This window comes from Chenopodium album, chromosome 22, assembly GCF_948465745.1.
Source record: "Chenopodium album chromosome 22, dcCheAlbu1.1, whole genome shotgun sequence".
NCBI lineage: Eukaryota > Viridiplantae > Streptophyta > Magnoliopsida > Caryophyllales > Amaranthaceae > Chenopodium > Chenopodium album.
This window is the reverse complement of record NC_137855.1, coordinates 32446992-32473704: the sequence shown is the minus strand read 5'-3', so window position 1 is coordinate 32473704 and position 26713 is coordinate 32446992. Positions and strand designations below refer to the sequence as shown.

General features: G+C 34.6%; 2 protein-coding genes across 2 annotated transcripts; one reads left to right on the top strand and one right to left on the bottom strand.

Moving 5' to 3' along the window:
* Positions 1 to 4418: 4418 nt before the first annotated feature.
* LOC145604206 (uncharacterized) lies at positions 4419 to 5417 on the bottom strand. The gene is made up of 3 exons (XM_081660144.1): positions 5025 to 5417; positions 4764 to 4940; positions 4419 to 4634 (listed from the first exon to the last, which is right to left on the bottom strand). Exons 1-3 carry the CDS (start codon positions 5415 to 5417, stop codon positions 4419 to 4421), a joined length of 786 nt encoding a protein of 261 aa, XP_081516270.1.
* Positions 5418 to 23010: 17593 nt separating this feature from the next.
* Positions 23011 to 24584, top strand: LOC145606037 (uncharacterized). Its single transcript, XM_081662100.1, has one exon. The coding sequence runs from the start codon at positions 23043 to 23045 to the stop codon at positions 24429 to 24431; it is 1389 nt and encodes a 462-aa protein (XP_081518226.1). The 5' UTR covers positions 23011 to 23042; the 3' UTR covers positions 24432 to 24584.
* Positions 24585 to 26713: the final 2129 nt, after the last annotated feature.

Genomic DNA, 26713 nt, shown 5'->3' with positions numbered 1-26713 from the left:
TACACAGTACACATGTTGATGAATCTTAGTATGATTTTTTTTCCTGCGATTTTTGTTGTTCTTTAGTGTTATGTTTGGGTCGGGTCATCTTAGTTCGGGTCATGTTGGAGTTCGAGTCACGATTCCTAAGGTTAACTTGGGTCTCGGGTTGGATTCAGGTCGGTTTAGTTAGGGTTCGGGCCACCTCGGGTTCAAACAGGTCAGGTCATGATCGGATTCGGATAAAATTTTCGATTTGGTTTAGCTTTTGACAACTCTTTGTTGACAGGAAGCAGAGAGATTTTATTTAAGCTTCAACTTGGCAATCAGCCATTACAAGATCAGAAACTTTAATTGGGATATCCTCCATCCAAACTCTAAACTCAACTAAAGTACTACACAATTTAGCTAGTCTATGAGCTACTTGATTACCACTCCTCTTTACAAAAGAAAAGGAACACGAATGGCATGAGCTAGAGAGAGTCAGAATATCCTTGACGAACATCCCAAACGCATTTAATCAAGTGATTTTGCAGCTTCAAAGAGTCGGTTTCGAGGCATACCTTTCTAAAACCCGATTCAATCGTGACATTCAGGGCATGTCTCATGGCAAGAGCTTCTGCAACATCAGGCGCAAAAGACCCCTCAATCATTAAGCACATAGAGGCTACCACATCCCCAACAGATTCCCTCATAACTCCACTAGGCCAAGTCCAACAGCAGCAGACTGAAAAAGAGTAGCATCAGAGTTAACTTTTATCACCCCAAGAGGAGGGGGCTTCCAAACAGTCTCAAAGACCTAAGAATGAGAGGTAGAACTGCTTCTGTCCTTTGCTTGCTCAAACTCTCCAATGATACTCACAACCTTGTGGATGGTGAGACTCACATCCAATTTTTTTCTGTCAAAAGTCCACCTATTTCTTCGCAACCAAACGCCCCACAACACACTCCAAAATAAATTCCACCAATCTTCCTCTTTAAACTTTGCACGCAAAGAGCAGCACCACTCCCTAAAAGAATCACCACCATACTTCTCCACCTTCAATCTCAAAAGGGACAAGTACCAGAGCATATTTGCTTCCCCACAATTCACGAGCATATGCAAAATGGTTTCATTTGCCTCACCACACATGGGACATACATCATCAGTCACAACACCTCTTCCAACAAGATTATCTCTAGCAGCCACAACTCCTCTAATCGCTTTCCAAGCAAAAAAATTTCATTTTTTGAGGAATTTCTGCCTTCCAAATAATTTCCCAATCAAAAGCACACCCATTATTCGAGGCAGCAACAGCATTATTTTTCTGCTCCATTGTAAGTAGATTATAGGCACTTCTCACCGAGAAACACCCATCCTTCGAATAGTGCCACATTCACCCATCAATTCGATCAAAGAGAGGTATTGGCAGATTACGAATTGCAGCAACTTCAGTATCAGAGAATAGGCCCTTCAGGACATCAACATCCCAGTTTCTAACACACATAAACTGGAACATTATCCTCATTGCCACAGCTCAAAGAAATTGAAAAACCAGGGAGATTATGAACCCATGGGTCCTTCCAAACGTTGATTGATCTACCATCTCCAATATTCTTCCTTGCACCCTTCTGTAGGGAATATTTCAAGCATTATGATAACCCCAAACTTGAACCCCACTGTGATCATACACTAAAGTATGGTGGCGTTCCAAAGGGAAAGAAAAAGAGCAAAAAGAGTCGCCAACAAGTTTTAGGAACTTGTAAACCTAAAAGACAATCCAAAAGGACCATCAACTACTCCATAAGGTCTTGAACCAAACAGGGTCCGGGGATGAAGGTACGAATCCAATCTACAAAAGAAAGGACCCGCCCTATAAAATAGGCCTCTACTTTGTTCTGCTCGTATTCATGTGCGCTTTTCGAATAACATACAAACATTATATTAAACCTACCCTGTTTATCTATGTTGGTTGAAATTAATGCACAAATAATACTATTATTGGCGATCACTTGACTTAAAATCACATTAGCCTAAACCAAATTATTAATTATCTTATTAAGCGTGATTTCAAGTACAAATTCCCTTTAACATGCATAAAAGGTGTAATCAAGCAATAACAATAAAACATAAATAATATCAAGCAACATAATAAATAAAGCAATAATAATAATAACAATGATAATAACATGATAAGGCATAATAAAGCTTAAATATAATAGCAAGATCCTAGGCATGATACTAACAAGATTAATAACAAATCCTAGCATGTCACTAAACAATAAAGATCAAAGCTTTAAACCTAACATGGTACTAACATGATATTAGAAAGAGATTAAAGGCACCCTAAACATGATTCTAGAAAGCATAAATAACATCCTAACATGATACTAGAAAGCATTAAAAGCATCCTAACATGATACTAGGAATTAACAATAATAAGCATGCAATCTACATTGTGAAAGAAATAGAGAGTAAGCTAATCTACTTACTTTGAAGCCTCGTACCTCTTTCTAATAACAAAATACACAAGTTAGTAAACTTCAATGAAAATAAATAAAGAACAACTAAAGAATCAAATTAAAATCAAATTAAATAAAGTTTAGACTAGTTTTGGACCAAACCCTCAGAAATTATCAACCTTGCACGTCTAGGGCGAAGGCAACTTCGAACTTGGCTAAGAGATTCTAAGTCTTGTGAATGCGGAATATTGTATTTGAAAAAAAGTTGTTTAGAAAGAGAGAGAAAGAAAAGAATATATTGCTCAAGAGAGAAAAGAGAGAATTAAGAAAGAGTTGATGATTGTGAAAATTGATGATTGAAAACAGGGATTCGGACGCTATTTATAATGAAAATAATCCGGAAAAACATAGAATTTGATAAGGAATAAAACTCCACGCTGTCGCCAGGAATTAACTCTGTCGTGACGCGACAATGTCTGTCGCGAGGCGACAGGGTCTGTCGCGCGGCGACAGACTTGTCGTTTGGCGACAGCCTGTATTAGCGCGTTTTTTCTTCACGCGGAATCCGATCTTTAATCAACTTGATCTACAGAATCCGTACAGAAGATAAAATACGTATTTTTAAGATAACAAAACAATATTTTATTCCAAATAAAAATCTTTTAAAAATAATTAATTATTAAATCTAACAAAATTAGAATTAAAAGGAACTTTCTAGAAACTTCTAGAAAACTATAATTAATCCTAATAATTTTAGGAATAATAATTAATATTGGGCCCTCCTCTAGATCATTGGGCCGTATTAAAATAAATAACTGGGCCCAGTTTAGTATTTTGGCCATAACTTCCTCAATATTCATCGGAATCGGGCTTATAATATATCGTTGGAAAGGTCTCTTCGAGCCCCATCCATCTACACCATTATTGGACCCTTATTATGGAACAAAATAAACTGAAATGGATATTTTCAAATACATAAGGTCATTTTCAAAAACAGAGAGAAAAGAATTTAATTAAAACTAAACCGCAACACTTGGCTTTCGAATCACTTTCACCTAATTCGACAATAACACAACGTGCAAGGCATTCATCACTGGGTTTGGTTTTGGGGAGACACAAATGGGTGTCTACACCTTCAATAACACATCTCTAGCCCCAAGAATCGACCTCCAAGTGTAACTGGAATTCGGCCTAACTTTTGCATCCATTAAGGTCGAATGAGGAAAATATTTTCCTTTAAGGACCTTGTTCATCAGGGACTCCTCATTTGTAAGAATCCTCCACGCTTGCTTCACCAAGAGAGCTCTATTAAAGTTCATATTACGGAATCCAAGTCCTCCCTCACTCTTTGGAGCATACAACTTATCCCAAGCAACCCAACAAATCTTCTTCTCTTCACCTTTTTGCCCCCAAAAAAATTGACTACAAAGCCTTTCAATTACATTTAAAATGCTTTCTGGTATCGACAAACATTGCATTGCATAGGTTGGGATTGCTTGTGCAATGGATTTGATCAAAATTTCCTTCCCGACTTGTGAGAGAAATTTCCCTATTCCACCCCTTGAGTTTTTTCCAAATTCGATCCTGAATATCCTGGAAAATTTGCTTCTTAGACCCACTAATGTAAGTTGGTTAGCCAAGATATTATTTGTCGTGCCACTCAACGACCTTAAATGATAACTTCATCTGAAGCATGTTTTTCCGTTCTTGCTCAATGTTTCAGCTAAAAGACACCTCTTATTTATCCATATTTAGTTTTTGACCCGAAGCCATCTCATAGGTAGAAAGAATCCCAATTCAAGCACATTCTCAACTTCCTCCTCCGTCGCTTTCACAAAAAGGAGGCTATCATCAGCAAAAAATAAATGAGTGATAGGATTCACATGTCGCCCAATTTTAACACCAAGAATAAATTTCCTTCTCTCTGCATCCCGAACCAACGATGAAAGACCCTCCGCACACAAAATAAATAGAAAAGGGGAGATGGGGTCCCCTTGTCAAAGCCCTCTACTTGGCTTAAAAATCCTTGAAGGTTGCCCATTGACTAGAACATCAAAAGAAGCCGTACTCACACATTTCATAACCAAATTCACAAAATTATCCAGCATTCCCAATTTAATCATCATTTTTTCCAGAAAACCCCATTCTACTCTGTCGTAAGCCTTACTCATATCAAGCTTGAGGCCTAGATATTCTTTTTTGCCTGTTTTCTTCTATCGGAGGTAATGGAAACATTCCTAGGCAACTAACACATAATTCGTAATTAATCTTCCCGGAACAAATCCACTCTGCGACTCATGAATAATAGATGGAAGCACAAGTTTCAATCTATTTGCAAGCACCTTAGTGACAATTTTATACAGTACATTACATAAACTAATAGGTCCAAAATCAACAGGAGACTTACTTTCCTTCTTTTTCGGGATTAAAACAATATGAGTCTGATTTATAGAACCTATATCCCCATTATTATTCAAAATATCTAACACTTTTTCAACTACATCATTCTCCACAACGTCCTAAAATTTCTGGAAAAAAATTGCAGACATACCATCGGGCCCTGGGGCCTTTGTAGTGTGCATTTGAAAGAGTGTCATACACACCTCCTCTACAATATACGGGGCGTTTAAATCAGCATACTGTCTGTCACTAATGTTCGGCTCCACCATTGTAATCACGGGCTCAGTATCAATATTGCAGCTTCTATCAAATAAATCCTCAAAATAATTCACAAAAGTCTCAGAAATTTGCAACTCCTCAACATATGAATTTCCTGCCGCATATTTAATACATGAGATATGGTTTCTTAAAGCTCTCTGTTCCGCTTTTTGATGGAAGAAGGAAGTGTTTTCATCACCATTCTTTAACCAATCTTGCCTACTCCGTTGTTTCCAGTACAATTCCTCCCTTCTTTCAAGCTCATCCATTCGATCGTCTAAGGCTTTTGTTCGAGAGATAACCTCATCCGATTCAGTTTCACCCATCAATTGCTTCATCTGATTTCAACACGCAGCAAGCTCCATAATGAAATCGCCAAAACGCTCCCTACTCCATGCACTTAACCTCATTGACGTGAAATCAATTTTTGAGCATAAATCACCTTCACGATCCCAAGCATCCGAAACAATATCTGCACAGTTTTGATCTCGAAGCCACATTTCTTCAAAGCGGTACAATTTCCTCTTCTTTTTTTTCTTCTATTTCGGGACAGCCTCTTTGATACATAATAATATAGGAAGATGATCCGATCTGCACTTAGTGAGGTGAGTCACAAAGGACCCTTGGAAAAGATCCTTCCAGGCTCGGTTGGCAAGAATTCTGTCGAGCCGCTCTTGAATGTTCTCCACTCCCCCTCTATTATTAGTCCACGAGAAGTCATGGCCAATAAAACCCAAGTCTTCCAATTGACAGTGCGAGTCAACATTCCTTAAAATCTCAGCTTCCTCAAAATTGAAATCTCTCCCTCCTTTTTTCTCACGAGAGTGTAGCATGAGGTTAAGGTCACCTCCACAAAGCCTCGGCTTATTATTCCCATCCATAAGACTATCAAAGAGCAAACCAGTCTTGAACTTGTTCTCTTCCTCGGGGTACCCATAAAGGCCAGAAAAACGCCACTCACCATGCTTTAAAGAACGGAACCAAGTATCAATATGGTGAAGAGAGTAAGATTGCAGGATCACATCAATATTATTGTTCCACAAAAGAGCAAGACCTCCCTTCCTTCCTTTCCCCTCTCATTTGCACTCCACAGTAAAGCCACAAGAAAAATTCAATTTTTGTTTAATTTTTTCCAATTCAAAAGCCTTCAATCTCGTCTCAGAAAGAAACACTAACTGGAGATTTTCAAGAAGAAGAATGTCCTTTAACGCATTAATCGCAGCGACACTCCCCAAGTCCCTGCAATTCCAAGCTAGGATGTAGCTCATTGATCACCAAGAGCCCTATTATTGGTAGGGCTTGCCACTCTCTCAGTTGACATAGAAATCACTCTCTTTTTATTACCTTGAATGAGATCACCTTTCTCCAATTCAATACCTCCTATTACACTTTCACACTCCTTTCTTTTTTCTCCAAGAAGCACAGCCCCCGCACTCATACTATGATCACCATCTCTAAGGACCCTCTTCTAGCTCTTCGAAACCCCTTTATTCCCTTTTCCATCCTTACACTCCTTAGAACCTAACTCCATATTCCCTCCTACCTCTTTTCCACTATTGGAAATAAAAACCTCACTCCCTCCAGACTTCCCCACACCATCATTCGAAATACTCAAGCCCTTAGCAGACCCACTTTGTAGCTCCACTTCTCCCAATTTATCCATCATCTCATTAACATGAGCTTCGTTTACAGAGTTAACTAATTTTTCTTTTGGCTTTGTGACAAAAAGAGGTCTCGCACAAGTATTATGTCCACGCCCTCCTCCTTCATCCCGCACACCTATATTTGACTTCCAAGGGGAAGCCTTCATCCACGCCCCCAAAAGAAGTTACAAGATTATTAGTCTCCTTATGCTCCTCACAATCTTTAACTCCATGCCCCATAAGCCCACAAAAGAAGTAAAACAAAGGAGGCTTCTCATACTTTACTTCGAACAATTCCTCAATACCACCCCTTAGCTTTAATGTAACATTTTTAGCGAAGGGTTTACGAACATCAACCAAGGTCCTGCGAATAGACTTATCAATGCCTACTCTAGCATCACTATCCATCTTGACAAAAATACCCAATTTGTTACCAATTTTTTCCACACTACTGATATTTAATCTCCCCTTAAGAGGAAGATTATACACTCTAACCCACATCGGCAAGGAAAAGAGTTGAATGTCAGAAGGTTTTACCGAGTCCGTAGTTTCTCCCAATATCAAAGCATGCCTATCAAAATGCCACGGTTGTTCCTCAAGCGCTCGATTCTTGTCTCGCCAATGGTAAAATTGAAAAGTGAACATGTTTTTCCCAATGCTTGTGATATCAACGCCATGCTTTGGTTGCCATACGCTCTTGATTGTTGCTATAAAAGCATTCACATTAATGTTACGTTCAGTCCAAATCTTCCCAACTAAGGTCATTTCCACACGAGCATCCTCATCAGCCTCTCCTGTATCATCCCACTCGATTGCACTGTTTGGGTCTTTATTTATTGTATCTCTGAATTATTTTTCTCAATCCCCTCCTTCTCCATAATCGCAAGAGTTTGATTTTTATCTTCCATTGAAAGGAAGATGATAATTGAAAAGAAAATTTCACCACAAATATGAAAACTCGATCAAAAATCGAGAAGAAAACCTTGAAAAAACAACCCTAGCCAAAAGGAGACTAGAACGAAAACCCTCCCTAGGAAGACCTAAAGAGAAAAACGACTATTAGTGGCCCTATATTTCCTCATAACAATATAGCTTTGACTACTCTAGATATGAATACAATATAAGTTACTAGATGAAGCCCGTGCGATGCACGATTTGTTTGATTTTTTTTTTTTATTATTTATGAGCTAAAATTTATTATATATTTAGATAAAATTCATAATATTAAAAGATAATATTTAATATTTAATTAATTTAAACTTAAAAATCTTATTCGCCAATTTTGCTTATGTGACATTTGAATTATTTAATTCTAAAATAAATTAATAATCTCTTATTTAATTGATTACTACCAAGATTTATAATCCTACATGACGCGCTGAGAAAATTAGATCCTACGTGACTCTCTAAAAACTCAAAAAAAACTCCCCTTTAAATATATAATATTAAATTTAAAATATTTAATATACTAATTATTAAAAAAAAAATGAAAATTACCGTGCATATTTTCATCCACCTTAATTCCCGTATTTTTTTGAGATATTTGCCAGTAACTAAGGACTGAAGGAGTAATTTGCAGGATATGGAAGTACGAAGTACGGAGTAGTTATCATTGTGATATCCACTTATAGCCGCTTACCATTTTTTATTTTTATTTTTTAGACACACTTACCATTTTAACCCAAGTAAGACTTCTTCATCGTCATTATTACAACTTTATGTCATTTATGGAAATTCGAAGCCTTTTTACTGCTTTTAGACAAAATTACTGTGCACATATATCATTAGTTTCCCATTATAGATTACAGTAATTTAGAGCGTCATTGTCTGACATTGGAAGCATTTTTGGCAATATTCAAAGGTTGTCAAATTGGGTAAATTAGCTATAGATTGGTTATACAAATTGAACTATGACTATCATTCATACAATGTGCATTTGTCAATCATGGTCCATCTGGAGCTCATTCATCATTGTGGTCTTGCGAGCCTACCTTTCTCCTTTTGGAGCCTTGTCTACTGTACATTTGCCTTACATTTAGTGACCCAACTATAGCTCTTATTGTAAACCGGTTGATTCGAGTAAAACTCAATTCAAATTTTAACTTATACAAACATAAAAAAAAAATTCACAAACATTTGAAAAATGATAAAAATTACGCTGTAATTAGTTAAAGTTATTTAGTATATCAAAGTTACCCACTACTAAAATTCGTCAAATTACGACCGTTTTTTACGACCGTCATTAAAACGGTCGCAAAATATAATATTTGCGACCGTTTTTAAGGCGGTCGCAGATTTGCGACCGTTTTTAGGCTATTTAACGGTCGCAAAAGTATTTAAAAATTTCTTTAAAATAATATGCACGTTAAAAATAATTCTAAATTTAAACAATTTTATTGCGACTGTCAAAAACAGTCGCAAATTGCGACATTTACGACCGTTACATAAACGGTCGCAATTTGCGACCATTTGCGACCGCCAAAACCAGTCGCAAATTGCAACCATTACGACCGTTATAGAAACGGTCGCAATTTGCGACCAATTGCGACCGCTAAGAGCAGTCGTAATAAAATAATGATTTTTTTGTAATAAAATGGAGTATAAAAGTGCTGCCAACCCACCCTAACCCTAATTTTTGTTGAAGCAGCCGTTTCTTCTCATCATTTTCTCTCTCCTCATTTTCTCCATCTTCTCCTTCCTTCTCCCTTCTCACGCCCTCCTTTCTCTTCATCTCCTCTTTCTTTCTTTCTCATCTCCTCTTTCTTTCTTTCTCTTCATCTCCTTTCTTCATTAAATCACATCAAATCAAGCCCCACAGTCACAAGCAAGCAACAAATGAGCGAGACGCGCCGTCACCATCCTTTTCAAGAATTTCGGTTTTCATGGTCAAATTCGACCATGAAAACTCCAGATCTGGAGTTTTCATGGTCGAATTTGACCATATAAACCCCATGAGGAAGAAATATTAGGAAAGGTATGTTGATTTTCTGATTTTTTTTTAAAATAATTTTGTTTTATTTTCGATTTTTGTTGTTTTATTTCAGTTTTTGTTCGAATTTTTGTTTGAATGTTGGTTCGAAGTTTTTTTCAAATTTTATTGATTTGTTTTTCGAGTTTTGTTCGTAATTTTTTGTGATTTTTGTTCGTTGTGGGTTTCAATTTTGCTGGGTTTAATTTTTTTTTATTTTTGTTCAAATTTTAATTAGTTTTTGTGGGTTATATTTTGTTCGAATTTTGATTTAATTTTTGTTACATTTTCGGTTTGATTTGTGTAATTTTGTTCGAAATTTTGTGGGTTTTTTTTTTGGGTTGAATTTTTTTGATAAATTTATACAATTTTTGGGTTGAATATGGGTGGTGGTTAAAGGTGGTTGAGGTTGCGCGGTGGTGTTTTAGGGTGGCCAGTGGTGGTGGGTAAAGAGGGTTTGGGAGGGAAGTGGTGGTGGGGTAGGCTGCGAAGTTCAGGAGGTGGCTGCGTTTTTTTTTTGTTTTTTGTTTTTTTAATTGTTTTTGCGACCGCCTAGGACCGTCGCTAAATCCATATTTGCGACTGCTTTTGTAAACGGTCGCAATTTGTAAAATTTGCGACCGTTGTCAAACCGGTCGTTGAAATTAATAAAAACGGTCGCAAAAAATCTGCGACCGCCAAACGGTCGCAATAATGGTTTTTTGCGACCACGTGAATAACGACCACCACCTTACGACCGTTGACGGTCGCAATTACTAATTGCGACCGTTTTTACTATAATCTGCGACCGTTAGAGACAGTCGCAATTTGGCCGAATTTTAGTAGTGACCCTTATATAAATAAAAGTTATTTATACTTTATTCATAAAATTTATCCAAAAATGTTTAGAGAAGGTATTGGATGCGGACGGCCGCACGCAAATTTGGTGGGGCATACTTGGTTGATATATTTTACTTGTTGGCTGATATGTTTCCTGTGTTGGCTGATATGTTTCATTTGTTACCTGATATGATCTTTGTGTTGGCTAATATATTCTTTTTGTTGGTTGATATATTTTTTAAAAAAATTTATGATAAGTTCCTTTTGTTGGCTAATATCATACATTATCTGGCTTATATGTTTTTTTAATAGGCTAATATGTTTATTTTGTTGGCTGATATGTATATATTTTAATTGTTGGCTGGTAAGTTTATTTTATTGGCTTACCTGTTGCTTTTTTTTGGTTGATATGCTCATTTGTTGGCTGATATGTTTCTTCTGTTGGCTGATAAGTACCTTTTGTTGGCTGAAATACTCCTCTATCTTGCTGGCTGATATGTATCTGTCGTTGGCTGATACGTTTTTATTAATGTCTTTAATGTTGACTGATATGATATTACAATTGGCTGATATATTACTTGTATTAGCCGATGTACAAAGTATATACAAGTACAAACTAAATTTATTTCATTCTCTCTCCTCTTTCTCCCTCTTCCTCTCTTTCTTTCTCTTTCCTATAAGCAGATTCACAATCACACCACCCCTTACTATCTCTCCTTCTCCTTCGTTCCTCACTTCCCTTTCCTCCTTAAATAAGTCCAGCCACCAATCCTCGCCATGCTGTTTAGCCACCGCTGTTCATCGAACCCAAGCCACTGCACCCACAAACCACCAAACCCATGCCACCGCACCCACGACCAGCGAACTCCACCAGTGAATCGCACCACCACTGGTGAACTCCACCAGAGAATCGCACCTCCACAGCCACCTGCACCAACGACTCCCACCTCCCCTACGATCTTGAATCAAAGGACGCTCACCGTTACCAGAGAATTTATTCTTCATCTCCTCTGTCATCGTCCTCGTCTCTAACAAGTATTAATTCTCACTAATTTTTTTCAAAAAAAAAAAAAAACAAAGTTTGATTTTGAGTAATGTGAAATTTGAATTGGATTGAGTTGAATTTAAGTGGATTGAGTTGAATTTGATTGAATAGGGTTGAATTTGATTGAATTAGATTTTGCATTTGGTGGAACTTGGAAGGATGTGAGTTGCATGCCGCGTGAGCTATTGGGTGCGTACGTACGTCTGCACCCAATAATTTGTGAAAAGTTTAAAAGTTATCCTAAATTCAATAAAAGTTAACTCGATGTACAGTAATTTTGTTGTACAACGGATGTATACAAAGGCTTTTGTAAAAAATTTGCATGACTCAAATAATTTGAAATAAACCAGATATAATCTGATTTCTTTATGTTTGACTCTGCCACCCAATTGACACCTCTAGTGATTTTCTTTGAAATAAACCCAATCTAATACTTCCTCCGTTTTCTTTTACTTGCAACACACCTTTTTGGCACGCAGTTTTAGGAGATGATTAGTGAGGGTAAACGAGCGATTTTATCAATATAATTTATACACGAAGATTAGAATAGGGTTAAGTATCATTTGTAAAAATTATAATGAATAATTTATCCGTTTACATTACATAAATCCGACCTTAAAACACGTGCCACAAGGTTGTGTTGCAAGTAAAAAGAAACGGAGGAAGTACAACTTAACCGAATTTGACCCTGTGACCCAATTGACACCCTCTAGTGCTTTTCTTTGAAATTATATTATTAGAAGATATGACTTTTACTACCTTAAAAAGCACACTTTTGATTTTAATTTTTAACTATGGTGTTTAATTTTTTTATTTATTTTATAACTTTTAAAAGACAATAATTTTAAAGTTATTTTATTTGTTACTCGTATAACTTATTACATTTCACAAATTTTCATGTGGCTGGCCACACGCCCACATAGTGTAGTTAGGGTTACCCGACCTTGGGTTATTTGGTTGGTAAGGGGTTAGGAGTTGTGTGATCGTGGTTAATTGCTCGCTATGAGGTTATTCGATCAATCATGAATTATCTGATCAGTGCGTATTTTAGTGTATGTGTCAGCTTGCCACACTGTGATCACACCCAAAAAACGTTAATTTTTATATCATGCATGGTACTTCATAATTAGTAATAAAATATAAAGGACTTTTTGACATTTACTACCACTAAAAACACCTCTCTTCAGATTCGGTACCAATTTTTTTTAAAATTTTACTTTGCTACCACCAAAATAAGAGTATGTTAAAAATCACTACCACTTGTCTTCAACCGTTAGTATTTCCGTTACCACCACCCAACCACCGTCCAGCCACCACTCCTTCCCACCCACTGCCTAATCCACCACCACTATTCAACATCAAACCCACCACCCAACCACCGGCCCTTCCTCACCCACGGACCCGGCCACCAGCTACCCAAGCCACCTCCACCGTCACCTGGGAACCCCCTGCCCGCGAATCCGGCCACCTAGCCCTCGTGTCGGCGTCGGCGTCGTGACCCTCCCCTAAATACGCCTTTCCAACCCCGATCCCAACCTCGTTCCCAACCCCCCTCCCCTTGATACCCGATTCCACGGTTTGGGTTTAGTGGTTTCGGTGGTCTGGGTTCGTAGGTATAAGGTTCGTTGGTATTGGGTTGTCGGTGGTGGTGGGGCTGGGTTCGTGGGTATAGGGTTGTCAGTGGTGGTGGTCTGGGTTTGGGGTTAGGGTGGTGTCGTGGTGGTGGTGAGATCTGGGTTCGTGGGTTTTGGGTATAGGGTTGTCGGTGGTGGTGGTCTGGGTTTGGGGGTTAGGGTGGTGTCGTGGTGGGTCGTGGGTGAGGTCGCCGGCGCCGGCCAACTCTTTTGGCGCCGGCCGCCGGCAGGTGGGAGGGGGAGGGGTGGGGGGTGGCTGGGTTTTTCCTTTTTTAAAAAAAATATATTTTTTTTATTTTATTTTTTTTTATAATTAACTTAACGGAAATCCTAACGGATTCCGTTAAGTGGTAGTTGTTTTTAACAAAATCTGATTTTGATGGTAGCAAAGTAAAATTTTAAAAAAAATTGGTACTGAATCTGAAGAGAGGCGTTTTTAGTGGTAGCAAATGTCAAAAAATCCAAATATAAAATATATCATATTATTAATATTCAAGGGTCCCTCGGCAGATAAAGAAATTTGCAATTATGACCACACAACATATACTTTTAAGCACACACAACTTGCTTTACCATGCTCCTAGTATAATTACAACCTGCATCAATTATAGTAGCAACACTTCAACCCCATTTATATAACACTCTCAAAACCTCCTCTTCTCATCATCAAAACCTCAACCATAAAACTCTCAAAACACCACATAATAATAACAATGTCATCGTCCGACCTGTCGTCGACCTCATCATCATCAACCAACGTTTCTTCAACATCATTACCATCATTATCAACAGACAATACTAGCACCAAAAGCAGCAGCAGCACATGTTCTTCCAAAACCATCGATGAAGAAAACCGCCACATCCTCTCGGTATCGAAGTCGAAATCAGATAGACTCTTAGGCAAGTTCTTTGATGCCTTAGAGTTTGATTTCGACTACGGTACAAGCAGCCTTTGGTCACCCCCCATTCGTCGAAGCGTGTTCTTGACCTCTCCCGGGATTATCATTTGCTCTGATGATTATGATATGTTTGTTAAGCTTCATAAGTCTCCAAAGAAGAACAAGAAGAAAATCAAGAAGAGTATTAATTATACTCTTATCTCTTGTAGAAGGTTCTTAAGCTCCTGCTTTAATGTAAGACACCTTATTTAATTTGCTAATTTACATGTTTATTATTTATCAAATAAAAATTAAATAATTTGCATAATAAAATTTAAGATATTAACTTAATTTCTTTTAAAGGGTAATTAGTTATTATTCTAAGTCTTTTATTTATATATTTTAAAGTTAAAATGGTTCATAAATTTCAAATTAGTGACAAAAAGAATCATAACATAATTAACTTTGATGTTTATGTTATTTATTTGATTCTTAATGTTTTATTCCCTCTAAAAGTTCATTGATTCCCAAAATGATATTGTCTCAATTGACTGGGAAAAAAAAAATTAAAGATTGTATATTGCTTAACAAGTTTGTCTGTAAAAATGTTTCCCTTTTTAATTTTCACCTCCACATATATATGCAAGTACAATTATTTTATTTTCTTAGAAAAAATACAAGTATAATTTTTGGTTAAAGCCTATACATTTTTATGTATATACATTTTTTTTTTTTACAACCATACATTTTTTATTTTTATTTATGGATAAGTGTATAAATTAAACTGATTTTCCCTCCATCTTATTTGTTAAAATGTGTAAGAATAAAAGCGATTATATAACAAATAAATAAATCAAAGTGATTTTCCCTCCATCTTATATTATCTGCCATATAACTGACTTATTAAATTGGTTTATTATATATGAAGTTAAGCTTAAAATTATCTCTGCATAATATCCTAGTACTTATAATAATTTACCAACTTGATATTATCACTCACTTTTACAAGTCAATATCTATATATTTAAATGGTGTAAGGGTCTGTTCACATTTACTTAATTTCAGTTCAGTTCAGTTCAGTTCAGCTTCAATCAATTCAGTTCAGTTCAGTTCAGTTCAGCTCTTAATTTCCCTCTGACATAAAATATTCATTTCAGCTTAATTCAGTTCAGTCCAGTTCAGTTCAGTTCCAATCAGTTCAGTTCAGTTCCAATCAGTTCAGTTCAGTTCAGCTCAATTCAGTAAATATGAACAGGCCCTTATTTATAATATATTCCATACGTATTGGCGGTATGGGCAATTTATTTAAGGTATTTAGATATAGATATAAAAAAAAAACAAGTTATTATATACGATAATTTTTTATTTTATATTTCTAGACACTGAATAGTGAATACGCCTTACCTTATACGGAGTATGTATGGAGTAATATTCAGATTTAATTTTGTCATTATATTCAATGCATTTTGCAAATACGTAGTATAAAAGGTTTAATTCTTTACTTCAAGTCATAAATTAGAATTCTACACTTTAAATGAAGTTGGAAACAAAATCAATTTTCTAATTTCAAATATATATAATGTTGACTTAAGTTCAGTATGATCTACCCCTTTATTTGTTTTCCAAGGAATCATTTGGTAAATACATAATATTCCCTAAACATATTCTTTACTTTTCATAATTCCTATTTTATTTATTTATTTATTTATTTATTTAGCTTTGTGATAATTAATAAAAAGTGTTTTAATCTTTGTCTGTTTGGAGCAGGTCTTTTGGTGCTGTTGAGGAATATTATGGTTTGGTCCAAAGTAATATCTCACTCTTTTTCCATCTGGGGTCTAAAGTACTTGTTTTTGTAGTGTAAATTGTTGTACTCACTTTGTATTTTTGAATTTATTACTTTTTTTGTTTCTTCTTTTTTCCTCTTTTTTATGGCCAATGTATACCAATTAAAATTTTAAATTTAATTATCTTAATTCAGAGTGAAAGTGATACCTCATTGTAGCAAGTTTTATGAGGGTGCTAACTTTATTTCGATACTTGGGCAGTGAGATTTCATAAAATATGTCTCGTTGTTTTATTTTATGAGTAACAAATATTGACCTTCTTTGGAGATTCGACAAATTGTTCATTTCCAAGGAATGTCAACTAGCTTGGATTGTTAAATATTAGAAGTTGATAGATTGGTGCCGAAGGTACGGATCAAATTTTATTTTAGTTTAGGAAAAATAAAGTAAAAAGATCAGGGCCTTAATCCAATTCGTTATCCAACGTGGTTCTCAATCGATCCTATGTGGATAGTATGTATCAATGTATGTGAGGAATGAATTAATTCGAAAATTAATTACAATCTAAAACTAGAAATTGTATTGTAAAACTGTTCTCTTTTTCAACATATCATAGTAATATATACAACGAACCGTTAACCATTGACAAATAGAGTATGTATTTGAAGTATTCACTATTCAATGTATTTCTAGACACTGGATAGTGAATACGCCTTAATCAAGTTTGCCCCAGTTGTTGGGTCTTGTACTATATGACTCGAGGACCTAGTTAAAGATACACGACTTAACGAATAATATCGATACACAAAAACTGACTCAAACTACTGGAACCAAATTATTTTAAACCAAAATCGATCCAAACAGCTCGTGTCACACGCTACCTAGCCTCTTGTAAACTTGAATAGTGACAATCAAGGGTTAGTACAAATAGCATCAGCCCCATGTTTAAGATCAAAAACTTTTGTGTAAACCCAGTTTACAATTAATGTTATATCCATCATATCAAGCAATTTTAAGGTAACTTTTAACTAATTTGAGATAATTTTTAACCTTGTTTCGTTTTTAAATCTGATATGATTTTAATGTAAATAGACAATGTGTTAAGTTTTACAAGGGTAATATAATTCACTCATTGAGATTTGATATATTATCATTTAGAGAATTGAGCTTTAGCAATAAATAAATTATAGATAACTTTTATAATATTGGATAACTCTTTTTCATATTGGGTAACTTTTACCTATATAGAGGTAATTTTTTACAATAGGAGTTCCCCTCGTTAGGAGGTTCTCCTAATGTCTAATATTTAATAGTACAAACCTTTTTTTTATTTTTTATTTATTTTTGTATTTAAAGTTTAGGAATGACTAACATGTCGAATTAAGTATATACTGTCTAAATTTCCATGATCACAAAGGATTACGAGGACTTGATTGTTTTTTATCCAAATCAGGACTTGATTGTCAGTTGTCATATGCCATAATACAATGCAATGAAGTTGCAAATTATAATTTTAAGCGCCTAATTAAAGCTCCAATTGTTTTGTTACTTTTGAATGAATAATATTTTCCAAGTAATTTTTTTTAAATTTTTTTTAAAATTATTCATTTTTAGTTTGACAAGGGTGGAAAACAATATGAAGTAATAGTTTTTCCCACTAGTGGAAATTATTTTCCTTTTGAAAGAAAAAATGTTACATTTATCTCCTTGCTCCTAACTTCCTCAAGCTGTACTCTCATCATTCCACTCCCATAGTCCCATTGTCTTCAATTCACTCGCAGACGTTGATATTTCTTGTGAGAAAAGAAACCACGAAAATCTATTTATGCTCAAATTTTTACATCTGGCCAGCTATACTGTGTGGTCAATTATCATAGGAGTTAATTCGTGAGTGTAATAGGGATTACTTAACCAGTGTTGAAAGGGTTACTCGGTCAATGTAGTTTGAGTTACTTGAACATTATTATCACAGTTATATGGTCAATTTTATAGGAGTTATTTTATTCTTTCAAAGGTGGGCACATTGTGCGGGCAGCGACACTCAAGACTAGCCGGAGAAAAGAAAAGATTAGAAAAGATTGAGACTAGATAATTGAGATAAGTCGACCAATGCATGCTCGGGAGGAGGACCACGTAAAAGTACAAAGAGAATTTTCATTACAATTCATGCAAAATCATGTATTAAAGCTCTTTATTACTTAGGTTTTTTGTCCACTTGTAAAATGGAACCTCTTGGAATATTCAAAATCCTGAAATTCCCAACCATTTCCCAAAAAAGAAGTTGAAATATTAGCATCACCATATGCTTGCCACCATTATTATTGGAATTTAGAAACTGCAAAGGATGAATCCTTGAAAAGGTATTTGATCTCAAAGGTTCATTGATGCAGCAAATTTCAAAAATCGAGAAACTAAATTTATCAGGATTCTTTGATTCTTTTTCTTTTGAGCAAAAGCAAAATTCATTCTTTAGATACTCTTGGTACCACCTAAATCATAAGATATTTGAGTACTTGATTTAGAATTTTGAGAAGAAGGTGTGTTAATTTACTTATATATCATATTAAAAGTTACAAACATTATGAAAAATGCTAGGAAATTTAAAATTTGCAATTGAGAAATGGATATTAGACTGATTTTGAATGGTTCAAAATTGAATTGGGCTAATAAAACTGGTGGTCAAAAACCCATACTAGACCGGTTTAAGAAATTTTTCTATGTTTTTTTTTCTTATTATTATTTAGTACATTATGAAAAAATAAAAAATATATATATATAAAGCTAAGAAACTGATGGTTTTCTAATGCCTAAGTTGAACGTGTACAATAGAATAACTTACACTATAGATATACTTATAGCATATTGAAGGGAAAAAATTGACAAAGCAAAGTTTGGTGGAGTTGGTGGGGAACTTACTTTGTGATTTTGTGGGGAAATTACACTAACTACAAAATGCTTATTCTTACCTTATAAAAAGTTTAAGAAAACTCTGTTGAATAGTGCATTAATTTTTATATCCTAAAAATATTCTTTTACATATTTGCCCCCATTAAATTCAAAAGCCTTGAAATTATCTCTAGAATTACCAAAATTGATTAATTATTTGTGTTTATTTCAATATCTAAAACATTTTGACTCTCCATTTTTTAACTCTCTATTTCTTACAAAGTATGTAATTGTATGATAACTTGTTTAATTTATTCCATTCGTCTCATCAAAATTATTCAAAAATTACTATGCAAATAGATATAATAAAATACCATACAAATATGCATAAGGCATTAAAACCACTAGTAATAATTTACCTTAAAGGGCTAGTCATCTGCGCGCAACGCGCGTGTAAGAATCCCTAGTAATAAAGAAAGTAGTGTAGGTGGGGTTGGTAGGAAAGAGAAATAATAAAATATTTGTGAAAGTAAGGTTAGTGAGAGAGAGAAATTATGAAATAATGGTGGGTCATCAATAACTTAATATTAAAACTAAAACATATTCAGGGAGTGACACGTGTCACATCCTGGTGCTGTTTTTTCCCTCCAAAACTCATCTCTCTTTTTAATTTTTGTTTTAAACAATTGATTCTAGAATAATATAATTCAAATATTTTATAATATCTTTATGACAACTTTTTTTTGTTAATATTTGATTTTGATTCTATAATAATACCATTCCAAATATTTTGTATCATCTATATGACATATATATTCTTTTATTTACTTGGTGTTCATAATTTTTCTATACACATTTACCTAAATAATTATTCCAAAAATCCTTTTTAATTGTCTTTCAAATAGAGTATTATTAAATTTTGTCAAAAAAAAAGTAATAATAATTTGTTTCATATAATAGATGTAAAAGAAAGTACTTTAAAAAAACACTTATTTTTTTCAATTTCAATTTGACTATATATTAAAATTAATTATAATTTTGTTTCTATAATTTTACTAAGGAGTACTACGTATATATTATTACAAATTAAGGACTTAAAGGGTATAGTATAACTATAAAATATAAATGTTGTGTTTGACAATTATATCATATATCTTATTCTAGGAAAAGGTATAATATCAATTAATTTTAGTCTATTGTTTGATTAATTTTTGATGTTTATTAAAAATTCATTTATAAATAAGTATTTACTAATATAGTATTTGGCCACTAGACTTGGTTAAACCAAGTCTCGTCCGAAAAAATTCTCGGGTTTAGGTAGCCCAAAAAATCCATTTTTGTTTATTTATTTGCTTGCCTATTAATATAGATTATGACATTATAATTTCTATATTTGATGTGTATATTTTATCAATTTTTATTTGCTTACAAAAATTAGACTTACCGTGCATGGCACGAGACTTAAGCTAGTTTTCAAATATAGTAGTGTTGCAATAAATTTGAAACGGCCGAAAGTGGAAAGTGTTGCAACTAATGCGAAACGAAAGGAGTAATATAAACCATTAAACCTTGCTTCGCAGAAGAAAAAAATGGTAAGGTTATACGTGCTTAATTGTTTATTGTACTATCCTCTTGCTACATTATGACTACGAACTAGTTCTCTTAACCTGAAATAAGTAAATCAAGTCTGATTTTTTTAAGGTATGATCTGATCTGAATTTTTATTATCTAGTCTGGTGTGATCTGATTCAATAAATTGACTATACTTTGACCGCATTTTAATACTAATCTATAAAGAAAAACATTATCAAAATGGATCTTGTTATATTTGTCTAATTATAAAATTTTCAAATATGTAATTTTTATAATTTTTTAATACGCAATTAACGATATTTAACAATAACTAAATGATAATTAAAAGTTCTGATCTGAATCTTTCTGATCAGATTTGAATTTATTAAGAAATAAGTAATAAATATCTGAAATAAATTGAAGAGAACAACTTCTACTTTTTATTTCTTAGCTTTATTTCAGAAGCACTATATGCACTTCTACTGTGATAAAAAAATGTTTTGTCATTATATAGTGAACTACTAAGGACTTATTCACTTCAGTTTAATTTTAGTTCAGTTCAATTTAATTCAGTTTCGTTCAGCTCCAATCAGTTCAATTCAATTCAGTTCTTGATTTCCTTCTCTCATAAAATATTCATTTTAGTTCTATTCACTTCAGTTCTATTCACTTCATTTCAGTTCAATTCAGCTCCAATCAATCTAGTTCGGTTCAATTCATTAACTCATTTCAGTAAATATGAACAGGCCCTAAGTTACATTTCTCTATATACTTCTATATTTCAATTACTATTCAATTTCAAAAACTAAAGCATGACTTGGGAATTATCTTGGTTTTTTAAAACCAAGAGTTCACGATAGTGATTTAGGGAGTCAAGGCGTCTCACCATGTACGATTATAAATCTCGCAGACGGCACCAAATGTTTTGGGTGTTTTTGTCCCTCGGGAGAGTTACAGCTCAAAAACTGATCTGATGCGGCTTGTACCTGCAAAACAACGGAGACTCCGGGTGGTTAGAGCTCCACCTCCGATGGTCAAGTTAGTACACACACGAGAATGTGAAAAGGTGCGGAAAATAAGGTGGGATCTTCTCGGATTCCGAGATCAGGTGCTCTCTGATGTGAGAGAATATGGGGTTGTAATAAATGATTGAACGTGCCCCCAAAATGGGGGATATCTCCCTTTTTATAGGGTCATTGGGAAAAGTGCCCTCACTTAGGTCACTCTGACCTAGATTTGGTGGGTTGCGCCGTTTTGTGGCTTTCTCGGGAATTGGGCCTTGAAGGGCGCAATTCCACCTGATATCTAAGGATGACATATGTTAACTGGTGAGTGGTCCATGTGGACCTATCTAGGCTTGACACGTGGCCCTCTCTAATTGGTCCACGTGTCTAGGGTATTTTTACCCTAAACACTAACAACTACTAAATTAAAGCCACATATTTTGGTACCAGATTATTTTGTTACAATATTTGATTTGGGTACAAAAATGCTCTTGTTGGGTACTGTATAAATCTCATACTGTGAGGCCTATGACTTCCCCATACGCTATATTTAGCAGACTAAGGCATTGTTTGGTAAAGAGCTTTTGGGAAAGCTTTTAGGTTATTGATCACCATTAAAGGTTTGGCCATTTTAAAAAGCTAATTTGATTGTTTGTTAAATATCTTATTATAGAGCTTTTTTGGTCCAAAAAACTCTTTTTGAAAAAACTCATTTTAAGAGCTTTTTGCAAATAGCTTATTGAAAAATTAGCTTTTTCCGTATTTAATACACTGAAACAGCTAGTAATAAACAACTAGTTATCAAACGCTTTTACATAATCAGGTATTTACAACTAGTTAGTCAAATAAGCTAATATAACCAGCTAGTCAAACTAATCAATATAATCAACTAATCAATATAATCAACTAATCATTTAAAAACTAATAACCAAACAATGCTCAAGGCAAAATTAGATTATTGAACAACTATTAGAGGTTTGACCAACCAATAAGCTATTTTTAGTGTTTGGTGGGGGAGCGATAACGGTAGCGGTAGGGGTGTCCATTCAGTTTTCGGTTTGGATATTTATTCCAAATCCGATCCAATCTGAAATATAATTTGGTTTTCAATTTTCCAATGCGATCCGAATTTCTCTCCCAATCCAATCTAATTCAATCCAAATTGAAATTCGGTTATTTGGATCTGATTCGAAAATCTGAATTATAATACATTATTTTTTAGCGCTAATACGATTATAAAAATAAAGCTTTAATACAAAAACAAGTCTTCAAAATCATGATTAAAACAAATAGTTCAACATCAAGTCATTAATTAATATAAAGTCTCCCTAATTTATTTTATGTAATATTAAGTATTTAAGCTAAACTTCCAAAAACCAAAAAAAAAAAAAAATCATATTTATACAAGCTTAATTTTACAATTTGATTTTCAGTTTAGATTGAATCCAATTAGGGTCAATTCTTTCCAATCCAAAAATCCGAATTTTCAAATAATCTCAATCCGATTCGATCTGATTTAAAATTCAAATTCAATCCAAATTGATAATTCGGTTTGAATTGAATTGAATTTCGGTTTTAATCCAAATTATGGACATCCCTATGGAGCGGATAGGATTAGTGGATTTGCCTCAATCCGCTGATTTCCCAAACGTTACTTCAACGAGCTTAAATTGGGGGAAAAAGCAATACATTTCGATTTTCCCGCCTTCATCGATCACCAACAAACAATGGAGAAATTGAAATCTCTTTCTCCATTTCGACTTTCTGCTCTTCTTCGACAACAAAAAGACCCAAAACTTGCCCTCAATCTCTTCCTAAACCCTAATTCTAACAATAAACCCTACCCATATTCCCTCCTTTCCTATGATCTCATCATCACAAAACTTGGCCGAGCAAAAATGTTCGTCGAATTGGAACTAATCTTGTCAAAATTGAAGCTTGAAACTCGATTTACACCCTCAGAAATCATTTTCTGCAATGTGATTACTTACTATGCTCGAGCTCGATTGCCCGAAAGAGCACTCCATGTGTTCGACGAAATTCCGTCGTTTCGATGTCCAAGAACGGTGAAATCCTTGAATACTCTGTTAAATGGGTTATTAATTTGTCGAGAATTTGATAAATTGGATAGGGTTTTTGTGGGTATTGATTGGTTTGCTTCCCCAGATGTTTGTAGTTATAATATCATGATTAATTCTTATAGGGTGCGAAACGATATGGAGAGTGCGTGGAAGGTGTTTGATGAAATGCGTGAGAGAAGGGTTCGGCCTAATGAGGTGACTTTTTCTACGTTGATTACGGGGCTTTGTGCGAGTTTGAAGGTGAAGGAAGCGCTTAGGTTGAAGAAAGATATGACCCGGGTTTACAATGTTGAACCTACATTTTATGTTTATGCTTCATTGATCAAGGGGTTTTGTGAGATTAAAGAGTTGAAATTGGCTTTTAAACTTAAGGATGAGATGCTAGAAAAGAATATTGAGGTGGATTCGGCTATATATACTACTTTGATTAGTGGGCTTTTTAAGGTTGGGCGAAAAGATGAGGTTGGTGTTGTTTTGGAGGAGATGAAAAGAGTTGAGTGTTTGCCTAACACCGCGACTTATAATGCTCTCATTAGTGGATATTGTGCCGAGAAGCGTTTTGACTTAGCATTGGAGGTTTTAAATGAGATGGAAGGGAAAACATGTAGACCTGATGTCATTAGTTATAATGTGTTGATCAAAGCCTATTTCAACGAGGGAAAAATAAGAGAAGCCACTGATTTATTTGAAGATATGCCTAGGCGAGGATGTAAACCTGATGTTGTGTCTTATCGGATAGTTGTTCAGGGGCTTCTTTCTGGGATGAAACTGAAGGAAGTGGCGTTTATTTTGGATGAAATGGTGTTCAAGGGTTATGCCCCTCATCTTTTGACTGTTAACAAATTTATGAACCTTCTGTGTGAAGAAGGGAATTTGGAATTGTTGTTTGAAGTAGTAAATATTCTAGCCAAAGGAAATTATATTGACACCAATTCTTGGATATTAGCAGTTTCAGCCATTTCCTTGAATTATGAGCTATTGGATTTCGATGATGTTTTTAATGCTTTCGCTAAACCATATACTGCGACTCCTTGAACTTCCTTTGGTAATTCTTGTGTCACTGTATAACTTTATATAACATTTGGGCTGAATTGCTTGATGGCTAATCACATGTATTTAGGTCTGAATAATGTAACTTATTTTGGCATGTCACGTGTTTCGCCATCTTTTTCCATTCATGATTTTCAACCCCCTTCCTCCATTTTTACCTTTTAGAATTTCCCCTCTGCTATTTTTAAGTGCTCAGGAATAACTGTTTCAAGAAGGATTGATGATTAATGATAGAATGTGAAGAAGTTTGAATAATGATAGACATACTGACATTCATTTTGTACTATACTGTTGATGTTTTTAAACTTTATTAGAAGTTTGTATAATGCACTGTTTACAATCAAGTAACATCACTTTAGTTTGCTGATTATCTTTGTGATATTGTGCTTTGCGACTCTTTGCTGTTAATTCTGTGTCAGTGCCTGAGGGCTGTCTTCTGACTTTGTTTAACTGTTCAATTGTTTTCCCTATTGTTTCAGCGGTGGCTTATGCTATTAATTTTAAACTTTAACATCCAAGGTAATCATGCTAGTATATAAAAATTAGCAAGGAATTCTGGATATGATAGTTCTACTTTAGGAAGGGGCTGTCCCTTAATCGTGGATTATCGGAAGCAAATAATACTTTGATCTGTCTTTAACTCTGCCTACTCTAATATTGTTATTTGCAGGTGCTTCTTGCAGTTTATTCATTTGTTTGCATTATTCTTTTGTACCAATGATCAAGGGCAATGCACTGTATATGCTGGCAGAGTTGAGGAAGCAGCTCAGTACTGTGTAAGTGTTTATTTAGTGTCCTTTTATACGCATTAAAAACTTCTTAATTTAGAGTTTCTCTGAAGCCTGATCATTGTCAAGTATAACGAATCTTGCAAAACATGTATGTGTAATGTTATGTGGCTACATTGTAAACCTCTTTCAGACTCTTCTATAGGTGGCAACATTGCTTTAATTTACTTCAATTTGATTAAGAATTCCAACATATGGTTTCTGAAATAAAACCTGGGAATGCACCACACATAATGCTACTATAAAACTCTTTGTGCCATATCACTTTAATAAATATGCAACAAATACAAGTAGCTGACAGTGTCATTGTGCTGCTTGTCAAGGAGCTTCTATTGTGATGTATGTAGTGATGTTATTTCCATTGTAGTATTGCCTTAAAATTTGTCTCTTGTTTGTATTTATTTGTAAAACAGTGTTTCTTTCCTTTGGTGCTTAGAACCATTTATTTTTTGTTGCTTTCCATGAAACTTCATCTGAAGTGGGGACCTTGGGTGTAACTTGTCCTTATGAGGTGATCTCGCTAGCATATGAGTAATTAGACATTTATTGTCTAGTAATAACAAGATATAAAAGAGAACAAAGCAATTGAAGTAACATTAAAGCATCAACTCAAGAACAATATACATAACATGAAAGATACGTTAAAATAATTAAGCTATACAATTGAATTTGGGAACATATTTACCTCCATCTCTAAGCCCAATTAGAGATAGTAGCGAGTTGTAAAGATGAAAGTGCTACTGATAGATGATTCAACTAGCATAAGAGCTTATGTAAACTAGAACTAAAATTAAGAACAAAAGAAACTAAGTATAGAAAAAAAATTAGAAGCAGCTGTTTTTTTTTTTTTTAATTTTTTTTTTTTTAAAATGTCTTTGCTTTTATAAGTCTTCCTCATTTACTCATTTAGGGTTAACTATAGCCCTCAATTGTGCTAAATGTTTTCATATTCATTCGTTAAACTGATTTTGGTCCCAAACTCTGCCCTTTAATTGCCAGACTCTTCCTTTGCTGCTTTTTGGTGCCAAGAAGGATACTGGGCTTTGATAAGAAATCCAGAATCATCAAATTGGCTGGACATGTTCCTATGTGGCTATTTGTGCCTTGGGCCGACATTAAATGTTGGGCCTGAGCTTGTATGACACTCTTTAGGGTCATTTTAAAGATGTATATATTTGGAGATCTTTTTCATTTCCTTTCTTGCATTCCTCTTCTACCTCCTATTTCCTGGTCACTAGGTTCACTTGTTCTTCCTTTTCAATAGTATGAGTGAAGTCAAGATACTATTCGATTGCCTCCATCTGTGTATTCTCTTTATACAACTTATCTTTACTTGCCAAAACATACTCAAGTGGATCGTTAGCGTTATGAATTGCATATGCATAGTCTCATGAATAACACACTCAATAACATCAATACACATGCAGTCATCCATGTTGGATGGACATTTCATAGCTTGATCAGTTTAAACTCCACCTT